This window comes from Hypanus sabinus, chromosome 17 (genome assembly GCF_030144855.1).
Source record: "Hypanus sabinus isolate sHypSab1 chromosome 17, sHypSab1.hap1, whole genome shotgun sequence".
NCBI lineage: Eukaryota > Metazoa > Chordata > Chondrichthyes > Myliobatiformes > Dasyatidae > Hypanus > Hypanus sabinus.
The window spans coordinates 59911595-59923726 of NC_082722.1; the positions used below are offsets into that span (position 1 = coordinate 59911595).

General features: G+C 45.2%; 1 protein-coding gene across 1 annotated transcript in view; it reads right to left on the bottom strand.

The window, feature by feature from the left end:
• Positions 1 to 12132, bottom strand: part of mlycd (malonyl-CoA decarboxylase) — a 52183-nt gene that overhangs the window by 23395 nt on the left and 16656 nt on the right. The window contains exon 2 of the mRNA XM_059993154.1: positions 5625 to 5737. Within this exon, the coding sequence (XP_059849137.1) occupies positions 5625 to 5737 (113 nt within the window). The remainder of the gene's footprint in view (positions 1 to 5624; positions 5738 to 12132) is intronic.

Below are 12132 nucleotides of genomic sequence, written 5' to 3' on the forward strand. Positions count from 1 at the left end.
GTTCAACTGGCTTGTGCTGTGCCTTGTTGTGGGTGTGCTGGAACCAGCAGTAGCCCAGGTAAACACAAGGAAATCTGCAGATGCTGGAAATTCAAGCAACACTTACAAAATGTTGGTGGAATACAGGAGGCCAGAGAGCATCTACAGGAAGAAGTACAGTCAACGTTTTGGGCCGAGACCCTTCGTCAGGACTAACTGAAAAAAGTTAGCCCTGACGAAGGGTCTTGGCCTGAAACGTCAGCTGTACTTCTTCCTATAGCTGCTGCCTGGCCTGCGGCGCTCCACCAGCATTTTGTGTGCGTAGCCCAAGGTACTGGCCTTGCATGAAGTGCTGATATGTGCTGTACACTGCTTCACTCAGTGCAATATGTAATAGCTAAAGTAAAGTAAGATGCACTGGCTGTTACAATGGCAAAGCATGACTGATTCTGGCTATAGGCTTACCACTGTTTAGGCCAGCTGCTGCTTCATACACCTTTGCCTCTGTTAAGGCAGCCTCAACTCCTACTCCTCGAGTGCACTCAACATAGTCCCGATACATGCTCTCTCCATGTCTTTACAAGCTTTCGCCATTTGCCTGTCAACTTCACAATTAGCATATGCTACTCTCACTTTTGCTGCTTCAGCACTAGCATGGGCCCGTGTTGCAGCTATGCTAATTGTGGTTTGCTTGAACATTGGTGAAGATGTGATCAATGTGCTATGTTGTAACCTGACTTCTGGGGTACTGCGATCAATGTTGTCTGGGCCAGAAGCTGACTTTGTTGCATATAGTGTTCAGACATGTCTCCAGTCCATGTGCAATGCGTTTGAAGACAAGTTATTTTTTTTCACTCTACTGCCCTCGCAGTACATGGGTACAAAGCTAGGCAGGGAGTTAAACATCTTCTCAAAAATTGTCGAAGCCAGAAGCTTTCTTCAGTGTTTTTGTAAAAAAAGAACTTACTTGTGAAAAGATCATTCCTTTTTCAAGGGCAAATAAGGAGTGGAGGGAGACGGATGTCTTTCTACTGTGTGCATAAAGTCAAAACCCCAATTATCCCATGAAGGAAATAATATAAAAGATACCTTACAGTAAAGTCTAAAACGTTAAGTGCAGGAAGTGATATTCATACAAAACGAACTGTGCCTCTAGAGGTCAGAACAAACAACATCTGCAGAGCAAGAAGAACTCAAAGGAGTAAAAATAAGTTCAAGACCAATATGTTCATATAAGGGTAAAAAGCCGGGTTAATAAGTATAAGGAAACCTGAATGTCAAGAGATCTAGAAGGTTAGACAAAGAGAAAATAGGAAATATATGATAGGTATAGAAAATGAATGATGGAGAAGCATGTTGAAAGTATGAAAAGTACAAGGAGGTTCTTAAATAACAAATTAGGAAGGCTAAGAGAGATCACAAAAAAAATCACTAGCAAACAGGATTAAGATTAATTTGAAGATAGTCTATCAGCATATTAAAGGCAAAAGAATAACCAGGGATAAAGAAGGGTCCATTATGGACAACATGAGCAATCTGTGCATGGAACGCAAAGATATCAATGAGGTCCTAAATGAATACTTCTTATCAATATTCACAAAAGAAACAGAACTGTTGTTGGAGAATTCAACAGCATGTCTCCATAAATAAAAGTTATCAATTCTTTAGCAGACTTAAAAGATAAATAAATCCACAGGATCAGATGGGATTTATGCCAGGCTGCTGTGAAATACAACGGAAAATATTGCTGGGGGCTCTGGCTAAGACTTTTAAATCTTCTCTGTACACAAATATGGCACTAGATGATTGGGCGACAGTAAATGTTGGAGTTTTCCAGGGAAGTAGGGAAAAACAAAGAACCATGAGCTTAACATCAGTGGGTAGTTGAGAGATTAATAGAAACAAATGATGAAGGAGAGAATTTGTGATCACTCAGGAGGATAAGGACTAATCAGAGACAGCCAGCATGGCTGTCTTTAAGGAGGCAGAGAGGCAAAAGAAAGGAATATATAGACCAGTTAGTCTGACCTCAGTGGTTGGGAAGATGTTGAGTCCATTAAGGTGACAGGGAACTTGGAGGGACATGATAAAATAGGCCATAGTTCTCAAGGGAAAATCTTGTCTGACAAATCTGTTAGAATTCATTGAAGAAATAACAAGCAGGATAGACAAAGAAGAATCAGCTGACATTGTGTAATTGGATTTTCAGAAGGCCTTTGACAAGGTGTCACACATGAGGCTGCTTGACAAGCTATGAGCCTATGGTATTACAGAAAAGATTCTTGCATGGCTAAAGCAGTCGCTGATTGGCAGGAGGCAATAAGTGGGAATAAAGGGAACCTTTTCTGGTTGGCTGCCAGTGACTAGTGGTGTTCCACAGGGGTCTGTGTTGGGACCGATTCTTTTTCTGTTATATGTCAATGATTTGGATGACGGAATTGTTGGCTTTGTTGCAAAGTTTTCAGACAATGTGAAGCTAAGTGGAGGGGCAGGTAGTTTTGAGAAAGTAGAGAGGCTACAGAAGGACTCAGACAGATTAGAATGGGCAAAGAAATGGCAGATGGAATACAGTGTTGGGAAATGTATGGTCATGTACCTTGATAGAAGAAATGAAAGTGTTGACTACTTTCTAAATGGAGAGAAAATACAAATAACTGGGGTTCAAAGGGATATGGGAGTCGTTGTGCAGAATTCCCTAAAGGTTAATTTGCAGATTGAGTCTGTGGGGAGGAAGGCAAATGCAATGTTAGAATTCATTTCAAGAGGACTAAAATATAAAAGCAAGGATGTAATGTTGAGACTTTATAAAGCACTGGTGAAGCCTCACTTGGAGCACTGTGAGCAATTTCGGGCCCTTTATTTGAGAAAAAATGCACTGAAACTGTAGAGGGTTCAAAGGAGGTTCATGAAAAATTTTCCAGGATTGAGTCGCTTGTCATATGAAGACCATTTAATGGCTCTACGTCTGTATTCACTAGAATTCAGAAAAATAAGGGATGACATCATTGAAACCTATTGAATGGTGAAAGGCCTTGAGAGAATGAATGTGGAGAGGATGTTTCCTATACTGGCTGAGTCTAAGGCCAGAGGACACAACCTCAGAACAGAGGGGCATCCTTTTAGAATGGAGATGAGAAAGAATGTCTTAAGCCAGAGAATCTGTGGAATTCTTTACCACAGAGAGCTGCAGAGGCCAAATCTTTATGCATAGTTAAAGCAAGATTGATAGATCCTTGATTGGTCAGTACATGAAAGGGTACGGGGAAAAGGAACAAGATTAAGGATGGGAGGAAAGTTGGATCAGCCATGATGAAATGGTGGAACAGACTCAATGGGCCAAATAGCCTAATTCTGCTCTTATATCTTATGGTCTTACGGCATTTGACAAGGGTGGATTTTGTCTAACCATGAATACAACAGATTCTGCAGATGCTGGGTATCTTGTGCAACACACAGAATGACAGTGGAACTCAGCAAGTCAGGCAGCAGTTACGGATTCAGGACTAGTTGTGTCCTGTCTGACAAATATCATTACATAGTTTGAGGAGGTAAGAAAGTACATCAATGAGGGCAGGAAAGTAGATAAAATCAAAATAGACTTCAGTAAGCCCTTCAACGTGCTTCCACATAGGAGACTGATTCAAAAGATTATGGCCATCAAATCAGAACAAGTTGGCAAATTGGCTTGACAATAGGAGACTGAAGGTGAAACTAGATTTTTTTTGTGATTGGATGCTTGTGACCGGTGGTGTGCTACAAGGATCAGTGCTGGGATCCTTGCTGTTTATAATGTACGTGAATGATGTGGAAGAGGGAAGTATAATCGTTTCATTTTTCGATCTTTTTATTCATTTTCAAATAAAGAATATACAAATCAGAAGAGGAGTTTAGCAAACAGATAATATAAAAGACATATAAACAGCAATAATAAAAACAGAAAGTATATAATAACAGAATCAAATTAGGTAAAATATTATGCTGTTATATATACAATGGTTAAAAAAAAACTACAACTCCTCATAGCAATCATAAAAAATAAATTGGAAATTTTATTGATAAAGGAAAAAAAACCACTAACTAAACTAAAGAAAAAAAGAAAGAAAAAGAAAGATTGGGCAGTCCAATTGAGGATAAAAATTTAAAAAAAAAGAAGAGAAAAAAAACATCCTTCCAGTCATCTCCGAACCTTTATGGAGAAGGATTTTCCCCAAAGAGAATAAAGAAAAATAAATAAATAAAAATAAATGAAATCATGTGAAAATATTGAATAAAGGGTCGCCAGACTTGTTCAAAATTAAAGGATGTATCAAATGTCCAGCTTCTAATTTTCTCCAAGCTTAAACATGACATAATGGAGGAGAGCCAATAAAAAAAGTATAATCAATAAATATGAAAACTAGCAGTGTTGTTGCCCGTGTGAAAAGTAGTTTTAAGCTGCAGACAGATGTTGATATGTTTATGGAATGGGCTGAAAACTGGCAGATGGACTTCAGTCCTGACAAATTTGAAGTGATGAATTTTGGAAGTACTAATGAGGCTAGGGCACATACCATGGAAGGAAGAGCCTTAGGGAGTATTGAGGAACAACTGGATATTGAAATACAGGTCCAAAAGTCTTTGAGGGTGGCAACACTGTTAGATAACATGGGTAGGAATACATATGGGATATTGGCCTTCATGTGTAAGGTTATCAAATACAGAAGTAGAGAAGTTATGCTGCAACTTTATAAAATCTTTGTCAGATCTCACTGCTCAGATCTGGTCACCATGTTATAGGCAGGATGTGACTGCAAAGATTCACCAGAAATTGCTCGGGATGAAGCAATTCAGTTATGTGGAGAATCCAGTCCCTAAAGTAGAGGAGGTGAAGAGAGGATATGACTGAGGTATATTATAAGGAGTATAGATGGAACTGACTGTAGGTAAAGTTTTCCCTACATCAGAAATATATAAACTATAGAACATAGATTTAGGGTAAGGGGGAAGAGATTTAGAGGGGACATGAGAGGCATTTTTTTTACCCAGAGAGTGACATCCCTAGAATTCGGTGCTAGATAATGGTAGAAGCAGGGTCACCCACAGTATTTAAGAAGTACCTCGAAAGTACATGATATAGCAGGCTAAGGGCTAAGTGCTGAGAGAAGGGGTTAATGCAGAAGGATGCCAGCTGGTTTGCATGGATGAGTTGGATCAAATGGAATGATTCCATGCTGTATATGATTCAAGGGAAAAGTGGAACCAAAGTCAGCATCATAAAAGACGTTTACAAAACCGAAATGCAACCATTAATCAGTCACAGACTAAAACTGTGTGTAGTGAGGCAGATTATAGATATAGATAATTTATTCAAAGCAAATTAAAAATAATTTCTCCAATCTTACTTTGGGCTAGTGGGCAAAAGAGTGACTTCAAATATACTTCCTATAAAAGAAATCAATTTTAACTCAAGGCTTATTTTCATGCTTTATCATTAACGATCCATCAGAAACTAATGATTGATAAGCCCTTCAAATGCTAGCCAACTTTGAGTGCAAAAAATAATCAATACTAGAACTTGACCTTATTGAAGCACTACTAAATTTTCTTGTAGTTCTGTCGACAATTTAGGGGTTGTTTCTAGCACAGAATGATTAACAGACGCTTACTGACTAATTTTCTGCAGCAGCTCACAGGAGGATTGCCAGGTGACACGTTCTAATTTCAAGAATCCTGTAGAAAACCAATTTGAGAGTAGTGTCTTCAATATCCCATTCATTTCCTGAAACACAAGGTTTGTCAGAAAATAAAATCAACTTCTGAGGCCTAGTAGAATACGCTTTTCTGTTCACATAATTCAATAGTACCATGTAGATTGTTTTTAAGGTAGCCCTATCAACTCCATTAGTTTTAAAATAAAATCCCAAATTCTGGTAAATTACTATACAGTTTAACTATTGGGCTTCAATCATGTACAATTTAAATGTTATCCATCGAATAAAATACACAAAGAACTGCATTTATATTTTCAATGAACAGATCAGTACTGTTTCCTTTTAAAACAATCTGTTATAGTTGGATGGTTGCATTGGATAAAAGCTCATGGGAAACGAGATGTGGATTTAAGACAAATTATAATGCTTGGAGTACACTGAATTTGGCCTAAAACATAATCATTGTAGACATTTGTTTTAACAATAGAACATGGAAAAGCTGGACAAATAACATGTAAATACAGTACACATCAATGTCACAATGATAAAAAAAAACCCTGCTGCAATATTTTTAGCTGGTTTGTTATTGTATATATTTTGGTCATTTGTACATATGTTTACATTATCAAAGCAATTGCAATTATATATAAAGTGGTTCATATATAAAGGGGCTCATGATTGAAATGCTGAGGCCTTAAACTCAAACTCTCTGGTGATGTAACGTTTCTGGAAAATAAAATTGAAGATCTCAGTGCAAGATTGCAGTGCCAGAGGGATATCAGAGACTGCTGTGTACTTTGCTTCGTAGAAACATGACTAACTCCCCCACCTGGTAGCCATGTACATTCCACCTCAGGCTGCCAAGCAGGCACTGGAGCTGAGCACCATGATCAGCAGTCATGAAACAGCACACCCTGATGCCAGGCCATCTACCACCAATATATCGCCTGTGAAACCAGAAGAGCCAGCACACCTGACCACTGTTACACCAAGAACTCTTACTGTGCCACCCCACCCCCTCACTTTTGAAAGTCCAAACACCTCACTCTACTCTACTCCCAGCATATAGGCAGAGACCAAAGACCACAGCACCAGTGGTGAGGACCAAGAAGGTGTGGTCAAGGGAGGTGGAGAAGTGCTTACAGGACTGGACTGGATAATATTCAAGGATTCAGCTTTGAATCTGAATGAAAACACCACAGTTGTTACAGATTTCATCAAGACCTGTATAGATAAGTGAGTGCCTTTGAGAACATTCCGGATACACCAAAACCAAAAACTGCGGATGAACCAGGAGATTTGTAGACGACTGAGAGCGAGATTAGTGATCCAGAACTATACAAAAAGTCAAGTTATGACCTATGGAAGGCTAGTTTAAGAGCAAGAAAACAATTCCTATTAAGTAAGAGACAGAATTGGATACACTTCAGCTTGGGCAGGATTTGCAGGCCATTACATCCTACAAAGTGAAACCTAATATCATGAATGGTTGTGATGCTTCATGGTTAGATGAGCTAAACGTCTTTTACACACTTTGACAGAGGGGTGAAACTATTCCTGTGTGAATACCAACAGCATCTGGTGACTTTGTAAACTCTGTCTCAGAGGTTGATGTTAGAACACCTTTCATGATGGTGAGCCCATCTGTGCCAACCAACTGTTGGAAATGTTCAAGGACATCTTCAATCTTTCAATGCTGCAGTCAGGGATTCCAACCTACGTCAAAAGGGCAATAATCATACCAATACTCAAGAGAGCAGGTTGATATTCCTTAACGACTATTGCCCAATTGCACTCACATCTACTGTGATGAAGCACTTTGAGAGGATGGTTATGGTCAGAATCAAATCCTACCTAAGCGAGCTGCAATTTGCCTAATAACAGCGGATGCAATCTCACTGGTTCTCCACTTGGCCCTGTATCAGCTGGACAATAGCAATACCTAAGTCAGGCTGCTGTTTATTGATTATAGCTCAGCATTTCTGAACCACCCTACCCGCTGAACTAATCAACAAACTCTGAAACGTGGGCCTCTACACCTCCTTCTGCAACGATCCTTGACTTCTTCACCAGGAGACCTCTCCTCCTCACTGACAATCAACAATGGCACACCTCAAGGATGCGTGCTTAGCCCACTGCTCTATTCTCTCTACATCCATGACAGTGTGGCTCAAATAGAATCTATAAATTTGCTGATGACACAACTATTATTAGCAGAATTTCAATTTCAAAAGATGATGAGAAGACATACAGGAGTGAGATACATCAGCTGGCAGAGTGGTGTCATGGCAACAACCTTGCACTCAATGTCAGTAAGACCAAGGAATTGATTGTGGACTTCAAGAGGAGGAAGTCAAGGGAATACATACACCAGCTGCAAAGGGTGAGCACTATCAAGTTCCTGGTTATCAGTCTATCTTGGGCCCAACATATTGATGCAATTACAAAGAAAGCACAACAGTACCTATATTTCATTAGTAGTTGAGGAGAATTGGAATGTCTGCAAAGACTGTTGCAAATTTATACAGATGTTCAATGGAGAGCATTCTAACTCCATCACCATCTGGTATGGAGGGGCCCCTGCATAGAACTGGAAAAAGAGGCAGAAAGTTGAAAACTTAGCCAACTCCATCATGGGCACCAGCCTCCCCAGTATCGAGAAATCTTCAAAAAGCAATGCCTCAAAAAGGCAACATCCATTAAAGCTACCACCACCCAAGACATGCACTCTTCTCATCACTACCATCAATGAGGTGGTACAGGAGCCTGAAGACACATACTCAATATTTTAAGTACAGCTTCTTTCCCAATGCCATTGTAGCGCCTCATTTCCTAGCGTATCCGAACCGACTCACAATTAGATAGCCTACGGGGGTTTGCGAGCACAGAGCTTTGGAGCCTCTTCGCCATGGGGGGCCGGTTGACAGAGGCTTAAAAGTGAGGCTGAAGTTTTCGAATAAAGTTTTTCCTTCGACTGCAGTTACCGACTCCGTGTCGTAATTTTAGCGCTGCTTGTAGCGCACCGCTACAATTGGTGACCCCGACGGTCCAAACGATTTTTGGACCAGAAATGACCGACGCCGCCTCTGTTCATGCGGTTTCGTTGAAACTGCCGGGTTTCTGGACACAGCGCCCGGACCTATGGTTCCAGCAAGCCGAAGCCCAATTCCACGTTCGCCGGATCACCTCAGAAGACACCCGCTACTACTACGTGGTGGGCTCCCTCGACCAGGACACAGCTGCCCAGGTCGCGGAGTTCGTACAGTCGCCCCCGGCAGACGGCAAGTACACGGAATTCAAAGCCCTGCTCCTCAGGACTTTCGGACTCTCACGGCGCGAGCGGGCTGCCCGTTTACTGCACCTGGATGGCTTGGGCGACAGACCTCCATCGGCTTTAATGAATGAGATGTTGTCTCTGGCCGAGGGACACACAGGCCTCATGTTTGAGCAGGCATTCCTGGAGCAGCTGCCCGAGGACATACGCCTGCTGCTGTCCGACGCGGATTTCAGTGACCCCCAGAAGGTGGCAGCCCGGGCGGACTTGCTGTGGAACGCCAAAAAGGTGAGCGGGGCGTCCATCGCACAGATCTCCCAGCCACGCTCCCGGCAGCAAACCAGTCCAGGCCCGGCCGCAGAGCCCACTAACTCCCGGCCCAATGACCACTGGTGCTTCTACCACCAGCGGTGGGGCGCAGAAGCCCGCCGTTGCCGCCCGCCCTGCAAGTTCCCGGGAAACGCCAGGGCCAGCCGCCGCTGATGGCTACGGCGGCTGGCCATCGGGATAGCCTCCTGTATGTGTGGGATAGAAGGTCGGGACGCCGGTTTTTGGTCGATACTGGGGCTGAGATCAGCGTTTTACCTCCGACGAGTTACGACACCCGCAGCAGGGCACCGGGTCCCCCCCTGAGGGCCGCGAATGGCAGCACAGTAAGGACCTATGGCACCCGTCAGGTGCAGCTACTGTTCGGCCCCAGCCAGTTCACGTGGGACTTCACACTGGCCGCCGTAGCCCAACCGCTTCTGGGTGCGGATTTTTTGCGAGCTCACGGCCTGCTGGTTGACCTGCCCAGGAAGAGACTGGTACACGCCGAGACCTTTCAGACGTTCTCCCTGGGCGCGGCCCAGTTGCCAGCCCCTCACCTCGGCTCCATCTCGCTGTCCGACAACGACTTCACCAGGGTCCTGGCGGAGTTCCCATCGGTTCTGGCACCGCAGTTCACAGCAGCCATGCCCAGGCACGGCGTACAGCACCACATCCCGACACAGGGACCACCCCTCCATGCCCGTGCTCGGCGGCTTCCCCCGGACAAGCTCCGACTGGCGAAGGAGGAGTTCCAGAGAATGGAGGAATTGGGGATCATCCGGCGGTCCGACAGCCCCTGGGCTTCCCCCCTGCACATGGTGCCCAAAGCGACGGGGGGCTGGAGACCGTGCGGCGACTACCGCAGGCTGAACGAGGCTACCACACCGGACCGCTACCCTGTGCCGCACATTCAGGACTTTGCGGCAAACCTGCACGGCGCCCGGATCTTCTCCAAGGTCGACCTTGTCCGAGGGTACCATCAAATCCCGATGCATCCTGACGACATCCCCAAAACGGCTCTCATCACCCCGTTTGGCCTCTTCGAGTTCCTCCGCATGCCGTTCGGCCTGAAGAATGCCGCACAGACGTTCCAGCGGTTAATGGACGCGGTGGGACGGGACCTGGACTTCGCGTTCATCTATTTGGATGACATCCTCATAGCCAGCGGCAGTCGTCAGGAGCATCTGTCCCACCTCCGTCAACTCTGCGCCCGACTGAGTGAGTACGGTCTTACAATCAACCCTGCCAAATGCCAGTTCGGACTTGATACCATTGACTTCCTGGGCCACAGGATTACTAAAGACGGGGCAGCCCCTCTGCCCGCTAAGGTAGATGCGGTCCGCCACTTCCCCCGACCCACCACGATCAAAGGCCTTCAGGAATTCGTAGGTATGGTCAATTTCTACCGCCGCTTCCTCCCTTCAGCTGCCCGGATCATGCGCCCCCTGTTCGCCCTGATGTCGGGTCCGAGCAAGGACATTACCTGGGACGAGGAGTCCGCCGCCGCTTTCGTTCAAACGAAGGAAGCTTTGGCTGACGCCGCAATGCTAGTACATCCCGCTCACCGACACCACCTCCGAATCTTGCGCCCGAGCCCTGCTCGCCACCTGGATATCCCGCTTTGGTGTACCAGCCCACATTACCTCCGACAGAGGCGCCCAGTTCACCTCCAGCCTGTGGTCAGCTATGGCCAGCCTTTTGGGGACTCAGCTGCACCACACCACTGCCTACCACCCACAGTCGAACAGGCTAGTGGAGCGTTTCCACCGTCACCTGAAGTCGGCCCTCATGGCCCGCCTGCGAGGAGCCAACTGGGCGGACGAGCTTCCCTGGGTCCTTCTCGGCATCCGCACAGCGCCCAAGGACGACCTGCACGCCTCGTCGGCCGAGTTGGTATACGGCGCGCCCCTGGCCGTCCCCGGGGAGTTCCTACCAGCCCCGAGGGGGCAAGAGGAAGAACCCGCTGCAGTCCTGGGCAGACTTCGCGAGAAGCTCGGTAACCTGGCCCCCATACCCACTTCACAGCATGGGCGGCACCCGACCTGCGTACCCAAAGACCTACGGAACTGTAAGTTTGTGTTTGTACGAAGGGGCGGGCATCGGCCACCGCTGCAGCGGCCATACGAGGGGCCGTTTACGGTGCTCCGGAACAACGGGTCCACGTTCGTGCTGGACGTTGGGGGGAAGGAGGAGGTTTTCATGGTGGACCGCCTCAAGCCGGCCCATGTGGACCTGGCGCAACCGGCCGAGTTTCCGGCGCCTCGGCGCAGAGGCCGACCTCCCAAGCAGGTTCTGGCCCAGGCTGTGGCCATTGGGGGGTGTATCGCCGGTTCTGGGGGGGGGTTATGTAGCGCCTCATTTCCTAGCGTATCCGAACCGACTCACAATTAGATAGCCTACGGGGGTTTGCGAGCACAGAGCTTTGGAGCCTCTTCGCCATGGGGGGCCGGTTGACAGAGGCTTAAAAGTGAGGCTGAAGTTTTCGAATAAAGTTTTTCCTTCGACTGCAGTTACCGACTCCGTGTCGTAATTTTAGCGCTGCTTGTAGCGCACCGCTACACCATCATATTTCTGAATGGACAATATAACCTATATAGACTTTCTCAATATTCTTTGCTTCTTTGCTCTTTTTGCACTACTTATTAAATACAATTATAATATTTCATATTATAATTTATAGTTTTTAATGATACATTGCAATGTACTGCTGCTGCAAAACATCTTTCATGGCATATATGCCAATGGTATTAAACTTAATTCATTAATGAAGAATATTCAAAGGATTAGAGGTCTCCTTGAAAATGGAAACTACAGCATATTTTGAATTTGCTATGGTTAATTCTGTGAACATAGTATTAACAATGAAGTCTTCCAATACTC